The following is a 17,515-nucleotide window of genomic DNA, read 5'->3' as shown; positions in this document are numbered from 1 at the left end:
ATCATCCAACAGTGCCCACTCCATCAGCACTGACCCTCCGACAGTGCCTGCTCCCTCAGCACTGACGCCTCCTCAGCACTGAGCCTCCGACAGCGCGGCGCTCCCTCAGCACTGAGCCTCCGACAGCAGCGCGCTCCCTCACAATTGACACCCCCTCAGCACTGAGCCTCCGATAGTGCCCACTGCCTCAGCACTGACTCCCCCTCAGGACTGAGCCTCCGACAGCCTGGCCCTATTCTCTACTGGCCATCAAATGATTAATGTACAGACAGGGTTTGAGCAGATTTGGAAATATCAGATGAAGAATCCAGGAGCTGGTTTACTCGTGGTACTCACACTGGACCCTGATGGTAATGGTCTCTGAGTTCCCTGCCCCAATGTTGTTTCTTGCCTCGCACTGATAATCTCCACTCTCTGGCTTGCTGATGCTTTCAAACAGCAGGATGTTTCCGTCGACTCGCTTGTTCTGAGAGTGGCTGTACCAGCTGTAGCCTGAGACTGCAGGGTCACTCTTCTGACTGATACAGCTAATATTCACAGTATCTCCCTCGTTCACTGCAGTTAGGTCTCTCTTAGTGTCACCATTCACACTCTTCCAAATCTTAAAATCTCTTGGCACATCTGAACCAGAATTTTGTAACCGGTCCAGTTAGTTTTGACGATGTAGTAAATGTTTTGTTGGTGTCATCCTAACTGCCTTTTCCATTCAGCTCCTCTGTTGCATGCTAGCCCACTTGTCACACCCTCTTCAACTCCTTCTCCCACAATCTCCTTGTCTGCCTTTCTCCACTCCCACCATCTTCAGTGGATCAATACGATTCCTCCCCTCACAACCTGTGGGAGTGAGTCCCACTTTCCCTACTACTGTCTGGAGGAAGATGTTCCTCCGGAATTCCCGGTTGGATTTATGTGGAATGTCTTCTATCGATTGCACCTCGTTCTGGTCCCGCCCCATCCCCTCCTCCCCCGACCCACCGCCAACCTGACACAAGGGGAAACATCTTCTCTACGTCTCCCCGATCGAAACCCCTTTCATAATGTTACAGCCCTTGGCCAGGTGTCCCCTCAGCCTCATCTTTTCAACTGAAAATCATCTCAATCTGTTCAGTCGTTCGATAGTTATAACCTCTCTAGTTCTGAGTTCAGACTTGGAATACAGAGACTGGAACTGTGCACGGTGCTCCCAGTGTGGGAAAACTGAGGGATACGGAGACTGGAACAGTGCACGGTGCTCCGAGTGAGGGTCTAACTGAGTTATACAGAGACTGGAACTGTGCACGGTGCTCCGAGTGTGGGTCTAACTGAGGGATACGGAGACTGGAACTGTGCACGGTGCTCCGAGTGTGGGTCTAACTGAGGGATACAGAGACTGGAACTGTGCACGGTGCTCCGAGTGTGGGTCTAACTGAGGGATACCGAGACTGGAAGTGTACACAGTGCTCCGAGTGTGGGTCTAACTGAGGGATACAGAGACTGGAACTGTGCACAGTGACAATAGACAATAGGTGCAGGAGTAGGCCATTCGGCCTGCTAGCCAGCACCATCATTCCTTATGATCATGGCTGATCATCCACAATCAGTATCCTGTTCCTGCCTGATCCCCATAACCCTTGATTCCACTATCTTTAAGAGCTCTATCCATCTCTTGCTTGAAAGTATCCAGAGAGTTGGCCTCCACTGCCGTCTGGGCCAGAGCATTCCATACATCCACCACTCTCTGGGTGAAAAAGATTTTCCTCAACTCTGTTCTAAATGGCCTACCCCTTATTTTTAAACTGTGTCGTTTGTTTCCGGACTCATCCATCAGTGGAAACACACTTCTTGCCTCCAGAGTGACGAATCCCTTAATAATGTGGTACGTCTCAATCAGATCGTCTCTCACCCTTCTGAACTCAAGTGTGTACAAGCCCAGTCGCTCCAATCTTTCGACATATGATAGTCCCGCCATTCCGGGAATTGAGCTCGTTTACCTACACTGCACTCCCTCAAGAGCAAGAATGTCCTTCTGCTAATTTAGGGACCTAAACTGTACACAATACTCCAGGTGCAGTCTCACCAGGGCCCTGTACAGCTGCAGAAGGACCTCTTTGCTCCTATACTCAATTCCTCTTGTTATAAACGCCAGCATGCCATTAGCTTTCTTCACTGCCTGCTGTACCTGCATGCATACTTTCATTGAATGATGTACAAGAACACCTAGATCTCGTTGTACTTCCCCTTTACCTAACTTGACTCCATTTAGGTAGTAATCTGCCTTCCTGTTCTTGCCACCAAAGTGTATAACCACACATTTATCCACATTAAACTGCATCGGCCATGCATCCACCCACTCACCCAGCCTGTCCAATTCACCCTGTATTCTAATAACATCCTGCTCACGTTTCACACTGCCACCCAGCTTTGTGTTATCAGCAAATTTGCTAATATTACTTTTAATGCCTTCATCTATATCAGTCACGTATATTGTGAACAGCTGCAGTCCCAGCACCGAACATTGTGGTACCCGACTGGTCACCGCCTGCCATTCCATAGGGAACCCGTTTATCACGACTCCTTGTTTCCTGTCAGCCAGCCAAGTTTCAATCCCGGTCAGTATTTTGCCCTCAATACCATGTGCCCTAATTTTGCTCACTAATCTCCTATGTGGGACTTTATCGAAGGCTTTCTGAAAGTCCAGGAAAACGACATCCACTGGCTTTCCCTGGTCCATTTCATATTTACATCCACAAAAAATTCCAGAACATTAGTCATGTACAATCTCCCCTTCGTAAATGCATGCTGACGCTGACCTATCCTGCTATCCAGTGCTCCGAGTGTGGGTCTAACTGAGGGATCGGGAGACTGGAACTGTGCACGGTGCTCCGAGTGTGGGTCTAACTGAGGGATACGGAGACTGGAACTGTGCACGGTGCTCCGAGTGTGGGTCTAACTGAGGGATACGGAGACTAGAACTGTGCACGGTGCTCCGAGTGTGGGTCTAACCGAAGGATACGGAGACTGGAACTGTGCACGGTGTTCCAGGTGTTGGTCTAACTGAGGGATACGGAGACTGGAACTGTGCACGGTGCTCCCAGTGTGGGTCTAACTGAGGGATACAGAGACTGGAACTGTGCACGGTGCTCCGAGTGTGGGTCTAACTGAGGGATACGGAGACTGGAACTGTGCACGGTGCTCTGAGTGTGGGTCTAACTGAGGGATACGGAGACTAGAACTGTGCACGGTGCTCCGAGTGTGGGTCTAACCGAGGGATACAGAGACTGGAACTGTGCAAGGTGTTCCAGGTGTTGGTCTATTTGAGGGATACGGAGACTGGAACTGTGCACGGTGCTCCGAGTGTGGGTCGAGCTGAGGGATACGGAGACTGGAACTGTGCACAGTGCTCCGAATGTGGGTCTAACTGAGGGATACGGAGACTGGATCTGTGCACGGTGCTCCGAGTGTGGGTCTAACTGAGGGATACGGAGACTGGAACAGTGCACGGTGCTCCGAGTGTGGGTCTAACTGAGGGATACAGAGACTGGAACTGTGCACGGTGCTCCGAGTGTGGGTCTAACTGAGGGATACGGAGACTAGAACTGTGCACGGTGCTCTGAGTGTGGGTCTAACTGAGGGATACGGAGACTAGAACTGTGCACGGTGCTCCGAGTGTGGGTCTAACCGAGGGATACAGAGACTGGAACTGTGCACGGTGTTCCAGGTGTTGGTCTATTTGAGGGATACGGAGACTGGAACTGTGCACGGTGCTCCGAGTGTGGGTCTAACTGAGGGATACGGAGACTGGAACTGTGCACAGTGCTCCGAATGTGGGTCTAACTGAGGGATACGGAGACTGGATCTGTGCACGGTGCTCCGAGTGTGGGTCTAACTGAGGGATACGGAGACTGGAACAGTGCACGGTGCTCCGAGTGTGGGTCTAACTGAGGGATACAGAGACTGGAACTGTGCACGGTGCTCCGAGTGTGGGTCTAACTGAGGGATACGGAGACTGGAACAGTGCACGGTGCTCCGAGTGTGGGTCTAACTGAGGGATACGGAGACTGGAACTGTGCACGGTGCTCCGAGTGTGGGTCTAACTGAGGGATACGGAGACTGGAACTGTGCACGGTGCTCCGAGTGTGGGTCTAACTGAGGGATACGGAGACTGGAACAGTGCACGGTGCTCCGAGTGTGGGTCTAACTGAGGGATACGGAGACTGGAACTGTGCACGGTGCTCCGAGTGTGGGTCTAACTGAGGGATACGGAGACTGGATCTGTGCACGGTGCTCCGAGTGTGGGTCTAACTGAGGGATACGGAGACTGGAACTGTGCACGGTGCTCCGAGTGTGGGTCTAACTGAGGGATACGGAGACTGGAATTGTGCACGGTGCTCCGAGTGTGGGTCTAACTGAGGGATACGGAGACTGGAACTGCGCACGGTTCTCCCAGTGTGGTGCTGAGGAGATATTTTCTGCTGATCACACTCCCTCTTTACTCACACTGTATATTAATGTGTTTGGGGATAGAATCCCCGGAGCTGACAGAATTTCGCGCTGTACAGACGTAGCTACAAGATGCATCATCTCTGGTTGTTACAATCCGAACTGAAGCGGTATTCCATTCCAGATCCGTCCGCTGTCCGTTGCACATTTTGATCCAGCTGTAACTCTTCGGCCTGGGATTGGCTTCACTGCGACATGTTAGTGTGATCTCGGTCCTCTCCGTCACTGTATCCACTGAAAAAACCTCCACGTTTCTTGGGCCGTCTGTGGAGAGAGAGAGAGAGAGACAGATGTGATTACAAGATTACAGAGACCCTCACATATCCGGGTCCACAGGAGACAAGTGGGTCGTGTTGCGGTTATAATTTCTGGTCAGAAATGAAACCAGGAAATGTGATAAATAATGGTAACAACGCACAACATGCATTTGCTTAGATAACAAAGTGTGGAGATGGATGAACACAGCAGGCCAAGCAGCATCTTCGGAGCACAAGAGCTGACGTTACGGGCCGAGACCCTTCATCAGAAAAGCACGGAGGGCTGAGCACAGTTCCAGTGTCCGTATTCCTCAGTTAGACCCACACTCGGAGCGCTGAGCACAGTTTTGTCTGATGAAAGGTCCAGGCCCGAAACGTCAGCTCCTCTGGTCCTGAGACGCTGATTGGCCTGCTGTGTTCATCCAGCTCGACACTTTGGTACCACAGATTCTCCAGCATCTGCAGTTCCCATCATCTCTGCGCATTTGCTTAGCGCCTGTTTAAGAAAGAGATGTATTGAAATGGGTGAAAGAGCGATGTGACCTCAAGCTGCTTCAGTCGGGAGCGTGAGCAGGAGATCAATATATCAGGAGAACACTTAAGTGTGTTCAATGAACATCTGAGAGGAGGAAGAGAGACGGAGAGAGAGAGCGAGACAGAGAGGGAGAGAGACAGAGGCAGAGAGAGAGAGAGAGGAGGCGGACCGGTATGGAAATACGAAGGTCAGGGCCCCAGGCAGCTGAAGGCACGGCCCTGGAAATTGGAGCGATGGGAATGAAGTGAATTTCAGAAGCTGGACTTGTGCGGGGGGGTGGGGCGGGTGAGGTGTGACAGGGATGGGGTGGGAGTGTAAGGGCTTCAGGGTCTTACAGAGACAGGGAGCGGGGCTGTAGGGTTAAGAGGAGGTTACACAGATAAGGAGCGGGTGTAGTGGCTAGAGCAAGTTACAGAAATAAGGAGTGGGTGCAGGGGCTGGAGAAAGTTACACAGAGAGGGAGGGGTTGCAAGGGACAGAGGAGGTGACAGAGACAGGGAGGAGGTGATGGAGGGATTTGGAAATGAAGAGTGGGAAGTTTATAACCGAGCCGTTGCGGGAGTTGAGAACGATGTAGGAGAGGGAGGGAGAGGAGGGTGAGTGGGGAAAGGGGCTCGGTGCGAGCTCAGAGACGGAGGGGTCAGTGGTGTTTTGGACAGATCTCTCTCAAATAGCGAGTGGTGACGGAGCCCGGGGAGATTGATTTGGGAAAAGGTCAGTCTGTGAATCTCACTCACAGAGCACCTCGATCCTGAAGCTGTTTGAGGTGGAGGCTCCAATCCAGTTTTCCGCTTTGCAGTAATAATCTCCAGAATCTGTTAGGCTGATGGAGCGAATAGTCAGGACTTTCCCTGTCCCCTTGTGAGCTGCTCTGTTCACATTGTCCTTAAACCAGGTGTAAACAGCTTCCGGATTACTCCTGGAGTTACAGTTCAAGGACACCCGGTCTCCATCCTTCACCTCTCGCTGTGGCTCAGTGTGAACAACGGTAACATCTCGTGGGGCATCTACAAGAGCAATTACAGCGCGATTCAGGCCAAAGAGAGAGAGAGAGAGAGAGAGAGAGATAAAGCTGTGGAACATGTGGGAGATTTCTCCTAAACACCCTCAGAAATGCAAACCCCGAGCAGTGAAATCATTTCGAAAGAGACCACCTGGATTCCGAAGAATCACATCCTGAAACAGGCCATTCAGCCCAGCTGCGCGCTGCCAAAGTTTCTCATTCACAAGTGGTTCCTCCTCTGTAACGCCTTTGCATACCATAGTACCGAAACCGGGGAACTGTACACGGTGCTCCGAGTGTGGGTCCAACTGACGGATACAGAGACTGGAACTGCACAGTGCTCCGAGTGTGGGTCTAAGTGAGGGATACAGAGACTGGAACTGTGCACGGTGCTCCGAGTGTGGGTCTAACTGAGGGATACAGAGACTGGAACTGTGCACAGTGACAATAGACAATAGGTGCAGGAGTAGGCCATTCGGCCTCCTTGCCAGCACCACCATTCATTATAATCATGGCTGATCATCCACAATCAGTATCCTGTTCCTGCCTAATTCCCATAACCCTTGATTCCACTATCTGTAAGAGCTCTACCCATCTCTTGCTTGAAAGTATCCAGAGAGTTGGCCTCCACTGCCGTCTGGGGCAGAGCATTCCACATATCCACCACTCTGTAGGTGAAGAAGATTTTCTTCAACTCTGTTCTAAATGGCCTACCCCTTATTTTTAAACTGTGTTGTTTGTTTCCGGACTCATCCATCAGCGGAAACATGCTTCCTGCCTCCAGAGTGTCCAATCCCTTAATAATCTTATACGTCTCAATCAGATCCCCTCTCATCCTTCTAAACTCAAGTGTATACAAGCCCAGTCGCTCCAATCTTTCACATATGATAGTCCCGCCATTCCGGGAATTGAGCTCGTGAACCTACGCTGCACTCCCACAATAGCACGAATGTCCTTCCGCAAATTTGGAGACCAGAACTGTACACAATGCTCCAGGTGCGGTCTCACCAGGGCCCTGTGCAGCTGCAGAGGGACCTCTTTGCTCCTATACTCAATTCTTCTTGTTATGAAGGCCAGCTTGTCATTAGCTTTCTTCACTGCCAGCTGTACCTGCATGCTTGCTTTCATTGACTGATGAACAAGAACACCTAGATCTCATTGTGCTTCCCCTTTACCTGACGACTCCATTTAGATAGTAATCTGACATCCTGTTCTTGCCACGAAAGTGTATAACCGCACATTTATCCACATTAAACTGCATCTGCCATCTATCCGTCCACTCACCTAGCCTGTCCAATTCACCCTGTATTCTCATAACATCCTCCTCACTTTTCACACTGCCACCCAGCTGTGTCATCAGCAAATTTGGTAATATTACTTTTAAAGCCTTCGTCTATATCATTCATGTATATTGTGAACAGCTGCAGTCCCAGCACCGAACATTGTGGTACCCGACTGGTCACCGCCTGCCATTCCATAAGGAACCCGTTTATCACGACTCCTTGCTTCCTGTCAGCCAGCCAAGTTTCAATCCCAGTCAGTATTTTACCCTCAATACCATGTGCCCTAATTTTGCTCACTAATCTCCTATGTGGGACTTTATCGAAGGCTTTCTGAAAGTCCAGGAAAACGACATCCACTGGCTTTCCCTGGTCCATCTTCATACTTATATCCTCAAAAAATTCCAGAAGATTAGTCATGTACAATCTCCCCTTCGTAAATGCATGCTGACGCTGACCTATCCTGCTATCCAGTGCTCCGAGTGTGGGTCTAACTGAGGGATACAGAGACTGGAACTGTGCACGGTGCTCCAAGTGTGGGTCTAACTGAGGGATACGGAGACTGGAACTGTGCACGGCGCTCCGAGTGTGGGTCTAACTGAGGGATACGGAGACTGGAACTGTGCACGGTGCTCCGAGTGTGGGTCTAACTGAGGGATACGGAGACTGGAACTGTGCACGGTGCTCCGAGTGTGGGTCTAACTGAGGGATACGGAGACTGGAACTGTGCACTGTGTTCCGAGTGTGGGTCTAAACGAGGAATACAGAGACTGGAACTGTGCACGGTGCTCCGAGTGTGGGTCTAACTGAGGGATACAGAGACTGGAACTGTGCACAGTGCTCCAAGTGCGGGTCTAACTGAGGGATACAGAGACTGGAACTGTGCACTGTGTTCCGAGTGTGGGTCTAAACGAGGGATACAGAGACTGGAACTGTGCACAGTGCTCTGAGTGTGGGTCTAACTGAGGGATACGGAGACTGGAACTATTCACAATGCTCTGAGTGTGGGTGGAACTGTGGATACAGAGACTGGAACTGTGCACCGGGCTCCGAATGTGGGTCTAACTGAGGGATACGGAGACTGGAACTGTGCACTGTGTTCGAGTGTGGGTCAAACTGAGGGATACAGAGACTTGAACAGTGCACAGTGCTCTGAGTGTGGGTCTGACTGAGGGATACGGAGACTGGAACTGTGCACAGTGCTCTCAGTGTGGGTCTGACTGAGGGTTATGGAGACTGGAACTGTGCACCGTGCTCCAAGTGTAGGTCTCACTGAGAGAGACGGAAACTGGAACTGTGTTCAGTGATCAAAGGGTGGGTCTAACTGAGGGACATGGAGAATGGAACTGTGTGCAGTGTTCCAGGTGAGCAACTGAGGTGATATGTTCTGCACATCACACACCTTCTTTACTTACACTGTATATTAATGTGTTTGGATTTCGAATCCTGGGAGCTGATAGAGTTCCGTGCTGAACAGAGGTAGCTACAAGATTGCTCATCAGAAATGAAACCAGGAAAAGAGCCAAACATTTGCAACAGCACATAAAGTACATTTATGTCACACATGCTGATCCAGATGATGATTACGAGGGACAAGATATCAATCTGACTCTAACTTGCATCAACAAGGAGCAGTGGCAACAAGTGATCAAGACGTCATGAGAAGAGTGCGGCTTTGAAGGAATATTTTGGAGCATAGAGAGAGGGAGAGAGAGAGAGAGTTAGAGGCAGAAAGGGAGCAAAATCTTGAGCTCAAGGCCCCAGGAAGCTGAAAGCATGGTCCGCAATGCCGGAGCAAGTGAACCAGGCCATACTCGCGAAACCAGATTGGAGAGAAAGGGAGGGGTGTTGGGGTTGGAGGAGGTTACAGAGATAGGGACGGGCGTACGGGCTGAAGGAAGTTACAGAAATAGGGAGGTAGTGTAGGGGCTGCAGGAGGTTCGAGAGGTAGGGACAGAATGCAGGGGCTGCAGGAGGTTACAGAGATAGGGACAGAATGCGGGGGCTGCTGGAGGTTACAGAGATAGAGCAGGGTTGAGAAACAGGAGGAGGTTACAGAGATAGGGAGGGGTGATGGGGCTGGAGGAGGCTACAGAGATAAGGAGGTGGTGTCGGGGCTGGGGTTTGGTGGTTACAGAGATAGGGACAGAATGCAGGGGCTGCAGGAGGTGACAGATAGAGCATGGTTCAGAAGCAGAAGGCGGTTACAGAGATAGGGAGGGTTTTAGGAGCTGGACGGGGTACAGAATAGGGAGGGGTTGGAAGGGGCTACAGAGGTAGGGAGGGGCTGGAGGGGGCTACAGAGATAGGGAGGGTGTGTAGGGTCTGGAGGGGGCTACAGAGATAGGGAGGGGCTGGAGGGGGTTGCAGAGATAGGGAGGGTGTGTTGGGTCTGGTGGGGGCTAGAGAGATAGGGAGGGACTGGAGGGGGCTACAGAGATAGGGAGGGTGTGTAGGGTCTGGAGGGGGCTACAGAGATAGGGAGGGGCTGGGGGGCGACAGAGATAGGGAGGGTGTGTAGGGGCTGGAGGGGGCTACAGAGATAGGGAGGGGCTGGAGGGGGTTACAGAGATAGGGAGGGGGTGTAGGGGCTGGAGGGGGTTACAGAAGTAGGGAGAGTGTGTAGGGGCTGGAGGGAGTTACAGAGATAGGGAGGGGGTGTAGGGGCTGGAGGGAGTTACAGAGATAGGGAGGCGGCTAGGGGCTGGAGTGGGTGTAGGGGCTGGAGGGAGTTACAGAGATAGGGAGGGGGTGTAGGGGCTGGAGGGGGTTACAGAGATAGGGAGGGTGTGTAGGGGCTGGAGGGGGTTACAGAGAAAGGGAGGGGGTGTAGGGGCTGGAGGGGGTGTAGGGGCTGGAGGGGGCTACAGAGATAGGGAGGGGGTGTAGGGGCTGGAGGGGGTTACAGAGATAGGGAGGGGGTGTAGGGGCTGGAGGGAGTTAGAGAGATAGGTAGTGGGTGTAGGGGCTGGAGGGAGTTACAGAGATTGGGAGGGGGTGTAGGGGCTGAAAGGGAGTTACAGAGATAGGGAGGGGGTGTAGGGGCTGGAGGGGGTGTAGGGGCTGGAGGGGGCTACAGAGATAGGGAGGGTGTGTAGGGGCTGGAGGGGGCTACAGAGATTGGGAGGGCGTGTAGGGGCTGGAGGGGGCTACAGAGATAGGGAGGGCCTGGAGGGGGTTACAGAGATAGGGAGGGGGTGTAGGGGCTAGAGGGGGTTGCAGAGATAGGGAGAGTGTGTAGGGGCTGCAGTGAGTTACAGAGATAGGGAGGGGTTGTAGGGGCTGGAGGGAGTTACAGAGATAGGGAGGGGGTGTAGAGGCTGGAGGGGGTTACAGAGATAGGGGGTGTAGTGGCTGGAGGGGTTACAGAGATAGGGAGGGGGCGTAGGGGCTGGAGGGGGTTACAGAGATAGGGAGGGGGCGTAGGGGCTGGAGGGGGTTACAGATATAGGGAGGGTGTGTAGATGCTGGAGTGGGTTACAGAAATAGGGAGGGGGTATAGAGGCTGGAGGAGGCGACAAAGATAGGGAGGGCCATGAAGGTTTAGGGTAGGTTAGTATGTGTCTCACACTGATGATACTCACACTGGATATTCAGTCGTACAGGATCGGAGTCCTTTACTCCCACGGAGTTCCTCGCAGAACAGATATAGTTACAAGCAGCATCTTCCACTGCAGCGGAGACCGAACATTGAGAGAGACCGGGGCAGAGAGACATCGAGTCGGATGGACACTCCTTCTGCCAGCGAAAGAAACGTACAGGCGGATGGCCATCAGATACACAGCGGAGCTGCACCACATCCCCAGCACGAACTATCTGTGGGTGTGTGATTTGGACACTGGTCGGCGCATCTGGAATTAAACATCCAACACCATCAGCACTGACCCTCCGACAGTGCGGCGCTCCCACAGCACTGATCCTCCGACAGTGCCTGCTCCCTCAGCACTGACCCTCCGACAGTGCCCACTCCCACAGCGCTGATCCTTCGACGGTGCCCACTCCCTCACCACTGACCTTCCAACAGTGCCCACGCCCTCAGCACTGACCCTCCGACAGTGCGGCGCTCCCTCAGCACTGACCCTCCGACAGTGCCCACACCCTCAACACTGACCCTCTGACAGTGCCCACTCCCTCAGCACTGACCCTCCGACAGTGCCCACTCCCTCAGCACTGACCCTCCGACAGTGTGGCACTCCCTCGGCACTGAACCTCGACAGTGCGGCGCTCCCTCAGCACTGACCCTCCGACAGTGCTCACTCCCTCAGCACTGACCCTCCGACAGTGCCCGCTCCCTCAGCACTGACTCCTCCTCAGCACTGAGCCTCCGACAGCGCGGCGCTCCCTCAGCACTGAGCCTCCGACAGCAGCGCGCTCCCTCAGAATTGACACCCCCTCAGCACTGAGCCTCCGATAGTGCCCACTGCCTCAGCACTGACTCCCCCTCAGGACTGAGCCTCCGACAGCCTGGCCCTATTCTCTACTGGCCATCAAATGATTAATGTACAGACAGGGTTTGAGCAGATTTGGAAATATCAGATGAAGAATCCAGGAGCTGGTTTACTGGTGGTACTCACACTGGACCCTGATGGTAATGGTCTCTGAGTTCCCTGCCCCAATGTTGTTTCTTGCCTCGCACTGATAATCTCCACTCTCTGGCTTGCTGATGCTTTCAAACAGCAGGATGTTTCCGTCGACTCGCTTGTTCTGAGAGTGGCTGTACCAGCTGTAGCCTGAGACTGCAGGGTCACTCTTCTGACTGATACAGCTAATATTCACAGTATCTCCCTCGTTCACTGCAGTTAGGTCTCTCTTACTGTCACCATTCACACTCTTCCAAATCTTAAAATCTCTTGGCACATCTGAACCAGAATTTTGTAACCGGTCCAGTTAGTTTTGACGATGTAGTAAATGTTTTGTTGGTGTCATCGTAACTGCCTTTTCCATTCAGCTCCTCTGTTGCATGCTAGCCCACTTGTCACACCCTCTTCAACTCCTTCTCCCACAACCTCCTTGTCTGCCTTTCTCCACTCCCACCATCTTCAGTGGATCAATACGATTCCTCCCCTCACAACCTGTGGGAGTGAGTCCCACTTTCCCTACTACTGTCTGGAGGAAGATGTTCCTCCGGAATTCCCGGTTGGATTTATGTGGAATGTCTTCTATCGATTGCACCTCGTTCTGGTCCCGCCCCATCCCCTCCTCCCCCCACCCACCGCCAACCTGACACAAGGGGAAACATCTTCTCTACGTCTCCCCGATCGAAACCCCTTTCATAATGTTACAGCCCTTGGTCAGGTGTCCCCTCAGCCTCATCTTTTCAACTGAAAATCATCTCAATCTGTTCAGTCGTTCGATAGTTATAACCTCTCTAGTTCTGAGTTCAGACTTGGAATACAGAGACTGGAACTGTGCACGGTGCTCCCAGTGTGGGAAAACTGAGGGATACGGAGACTGGAACGGTGCACGGTGCTCCGAGTGAGGGTCTAACTGAGTTATACAGAGACTGGAACTGTGCACGGTGCTCCGAGTGTGTGTCTAACTGAGGGATACGGAGACTGGAACTGTGCACGGTGCTCCGAGTGTGGGTCTAACTGAGGGATACAGAGACTGGAACTGTGCACGGTGCTCCCAGTGTGGGTCTAACTGAGGGATACCGAGACTGGAAGTGTACACAGTGCTCCGAGTGTGGGTCTAACTGAGGGATACAGAGACTGGAACTGTGCACAGTGACAATAGACAATAGGTGCAGGAGTAGGCCATTCGGCCTGCTAGCCAGCACCATCATTCCTTATGATCATGGCTGATCATCCACAATCAGTATCCTGTTCCTGCCTGATCCCCTAACCATTGATTCCACTATCTTTAAGAGCTCTATCCATCTCTTGCTTGAAAGTATCCAGAGAGTTGGCCTCCACTGCCTCTGGGCCAGAGCATTCCATACATCCACCACTCTCTGGGTGAAAAAGATTTTCCTCAACTCTGTTCTAAATGGCCTACCCCTTATTTTTAAACTGTGTCGTTTGTTTCCGGACTCATCCATCAGTGGAAACACACTTCTTGCCTCCAGAGTGACGAATCCCTTAATAATGTGGTACGTCTCAATTAGATCGTCTCTCATCCTTCTGAACTCAAGTGTATACAAGCCCAGTCGCTCCAATCTTTCGACATATGATAGTCCCGCCATTCCGGGAATTGAGCTCGTTTACCTACACTGCACTCCCTCAAGAGCAAGAATGTCCTTCTGCTAATTTAGGGACCTAAACTGTACACAATACTCCAGGTGCAGTCTTACCAGGGCCCTGTACAGCTGCAGAAGGACCTCTTTGCTCCTAAACTCAATTCCTCTTGTTATAAACGCCAGCATGCCATTAGCTTTCTTCACTGCCTGCTGTACCTGCATGCATACTTTCATTGAATGATGTACAAGAACACCTAGATCTCGTTGTACTTCCCCTTTACCTAACTTGACTCCATTTAGGTAGTAATCTGCCTTCCTGTTCTTGCCACCAAAGTGTATAACCACACATTTATCCACATTAAACTGCATCGGCCGTGCATCCATCCACTCACCCAGCCTGTCCAAGTCACCCTGTATTCTAATAACATCCTGCTCACGTTTCACACTGCCACCCAGCTTTGTGTTATCAGCAAATTTGCTAATATTACTTTTAATGCCTTCATCTATATCAGTCATGTATATTGTGAACAGCTGCAGTCCCAGCACCGAACATTGTGGTACCCGACTGGTCACTGCCTGCCATTCCATAAGGGACCCGTTTATCACGACTCCTTGTTTCCTGTCAGCCAGCCAAGTTTCAATCCCAGTCAGTATATTGCCCTCAATACCATGTGCCCTAATTTTGCTCACTAATCTCCGATGCGGGACTTTCTCAAAGGCTTTCTGAAAGTCCAGGAAAACGACATCCACTGGCTTTCCCTTGTCCATTTCATATTTACATCCACAAAAAATTCCAGAAGATTAGTCATGTACAATCTCCCCTTCGTAAATGCATGCTGACGCTGACCTATCCTGCTATCCAGTGCTCCGAGTGTGGGTCTAACTGAGGGATACGGAGACTGGAACTGTGCACGGTGCTCCGAGTGTGGGTCTAACTGAGGGATACGGAGACTGGAACTGTGCACGGTGCTCCGAGTGTGGGTCCAAGTGAGGGATACAGAGACTGGAACTGTGCACGGTGCTCCGAGTGTGGGTCTAACTGAGGGATACGGAGACTGGAACTGTGCACGGTGCTCCGAGTGTGGGTCCAAGTGAGGGATACGGAGACTGGAACTGTGCACGGTGCTCCGAGTGTGGGTCTAACTGAGGGATACGGAGACTGGAACTGTGCACGATGCTCCGTGTGTGGGTCTAACTGAGGGATACAGAGACTGGAACTGTGCACAGTGCTCCGAGTGTGGGTCTAACTGAGGGATACAGAGACTGGAACTGTGCACAGTGCTCCGAGTGTGGGTCTAACTGAGGGATACAGAGACTGGAACTGTGCACAGTGCTCCGAGTGTGGGTCTAACTGAGGGATACGGAGACTGGAACTGTGCACGGTGCTCCGAGTGTGGGTCTAACTGAGGGATACAGAGACTGGAACAGTGCACGGTGTTCCGAGTGTGGGTCTAACTGAGGGATACAGAGACTGGAACTGTGCACGGTGCTCCGAGCGTGGGTCTAACTGAGGGATACGGAGACTGGAACTGTGCACGGTGCTCCGAGCGTGGGTCTAACTGAGGGATACAGAGACTGGAACTGTGCACGGTGCTCCGAGCGTGGGTCTAACTGAGGGATACGGAGACTGGAACTGTGCACTGTGTTCCGAGTGTGGGTCTAACTGAGGGATACAGAGACTGGAACTGTGCACGGTGCTCCGAGTGTGGGTCTAACTGAGGGATACGGAGACTGGAACTGTGCACGGTGCTCCGAGTGTGGGTCTAACTGAGGGATACGGAGACTGGAACTATGCACGGTGCTCCGAGTGTGGGTCTAACTGAGGGATACAGAGCCTGGAACTGTGCACGATGCTCCGAGTGTGGGTCTAACTGAGGGATACGGAGACTGGAACTGTGCACTGTGTTCCGAGTGTGGGTCTAACTGAGGGATACGGAGACTGGAACTGTGCACGGTGCTCCGAGTGTGGGTCTAACTGAGGGATACGGAGACTGGAACTGTGCACGGTGCTCCGAGTGTGGGTCTAACTGAGAGATACGGAGACTGGAACTGTGTACGGTTCTCCCAGTGTGGTGCTGAGGAGATATTTTCTGCTGATCACACTCCCTCTTTACTTACACTGTATATTAATGTGTTTGGGTTTAGAATCCCCGGAGCTGACAGAATTCCGCGCTGTACAGATGTAGCTACAAGATGAATCATCTCTGGTTGTTACAATCCGAACTGAAGCGCTATTCCATTCCAGATCTTTCCGCTGTCCGTTGCACATTTTGATCCAGCTGTAACTCTTCGGCCTGGGATTGGCTTCACTGCGACATGTTAGAGTGATCTCGGTCCTCTCCGTCACTGTATCCACTGAAAAAACCTCCACGTTTCTTGGGCCGTCTGTGGAGAGAGAGAGAGAGAGACAGATGTGATTACAAGATTACAGAGACCCTCACATATCCGGGTCCACAGGAGACAAGTGGGTCGTGTTGCGGTTATAATTTCTGGTCAGAAATGAAACCAGGAAATGTGATAAATAATGGTAACAACGCACAACATGCATTGGCTTAGATAACAAAGTGTGGAGATGGATGAACACAGCAGGCCAAGCAGCATCTTCGGAGCACAAGAGCTGACGTTACGGGCCGAGACCCTTCATCAGAAAAGCACAGAGGACTGAGCACAGTTCCAGTGTCCGTATTCCTCAGTTAGACCCACACTCGGAGCGCTGAGCACAGTTTTGTCTGATGAAGGGTCCAGGCCCGAAACGTCAGCTTCTCTGGTCCTGAGACGCTGATTGGCCTGCTGTGTTCATCCAGCTCGACACTTTGGTACCACAAATTCTCCAGCATCTGCAGTTCCCATCATCTCTGCGCATTTGCTTAGCGCCTGTTTAAGAAAGAGATGTATTGAAATGGGTGAAAGAGCGATGTGACCTCAAGCTGCTTCAGTCGGGAGCGTGAGCAGGAGATCAATATATCAGGAGAACACTTAAGTGTGTTCAATGAACATCTGAGAGGAGGAAGAGAGACGGAGAGAGAGAGCGAGACAGAGAGGGAGAGAGACAGAGGCAGACAGAGAGAGAGAGGAGGCGGACAGGTATGGAAATACGAAGGTCAGGGCCCCAGGCAGCTGAAGGCACGGCCCTGGAAATTGGAGCGATGGGAATGAAGTGAATTTCAGAAGCTGGACTTGTGCGGGGGGGTGGGGCGGGTGAGGTGTGACAGGGATGGGGTGGGAGTGTAAGGGCTTCAGGGTCTTACAGAGACAGGGAGCGGGGCTGTAGGGTTAAGAAGAGGTTACACAGATAAGGAGCGGGTGTAGTGGCTAGAGCAAGTTACAGAAATAAGGAGTGGGTGCAGGGGCTGGAGAAAGTTACACAGAGAGGGAGGGGTTGCAAGGGACAGAGGAGGTGACAGAGACAGGGAGGGGGTGATGGAGGGATTTGGAAATGAAGAGTGGGAAGTTTATAACCGAGCCGTTGCGGGAGTTGAGAACGATGCAGGAGAGGGAGGGAGAGGAGGGTGAGTGGGGAAAGGGGCTCGGTGCGAGCTCAGAGACGGAGGGGTCAGTGGTGTTTTGGACAGATCTCTCTCAAATAGCGAGTGGTGACGGAGCCCGGGGAGATTGATTTGGGAAAAGGTCAGTCTGTGAATCTCACTCACAGAGCACCTCGATCCTGAAGCTGTTTGAGGTGGAGGCTCCAATCCAGTTTTTCGCTTTGCAGTAATAATCTCCAGAATCCATTGGGCTGATGGAGTGAATGGTCAGGACTTTCCCTGTCCCCTTGTGAGCTGC

The 17,515-nt window shown here is 52.1% G+C and overlaps 1 protein-coding gene across 1 annotated transcript in view; it reads right to left on the bottom strand.

Annotated features, from left to right (window-relative positions):
• The window catches only part of LOC125448445 (hemicentin-1-like), a 126,498-nt gene extending 110,497 nt beyond the window's left edge, over positions 1 to 16,001 (bottom strand). The window contains exons 1-3 of the mRNA XM_059641275.1: positions 15,851 to 16,001; positions 12,129 to 12,413; positions 11,139 to 11,405 (exon numbers count right to left, since the gene is read on the bottom strand). Of these exons, the coding sequence (XP_059497258.1) occupies positions 11,139 to 11,405; positions 12,129 to 12,413; positions 15,851 to 16,001 (703 nt within the window). The remainder of the gene's footprint in view (positions 1 to 11,138; positions 11,406 to 12,128; positions 12,414 to 15,850) is intronic.
• Between the last annotated feature and the right edge of the window lie 1,514 nt (positions 16,002 to 17,515).

The sequence above is a fragment of the Stegostoma tigrinum genome, chromosome 41 (assembly GCF_030684315.1).
Source record: "Stegostoma tigrinum isolate sSteTig4 chromosome 41, sSteTig4.hap1, whole genome shotgun sequence".
NCBI classification, from domain to species: Eukaryota; Metazoa; Chordata; class Chondrichthyes; order Orectolobiformes; family Stegostomatidae; genus Stegostoma; species Stegostoma tigrinum.
The sequence above is the reverse complement of the archived record's forward strand: the minus strand, read 5'-3'. Positions and strand labels throughout refer to the sequence as shown.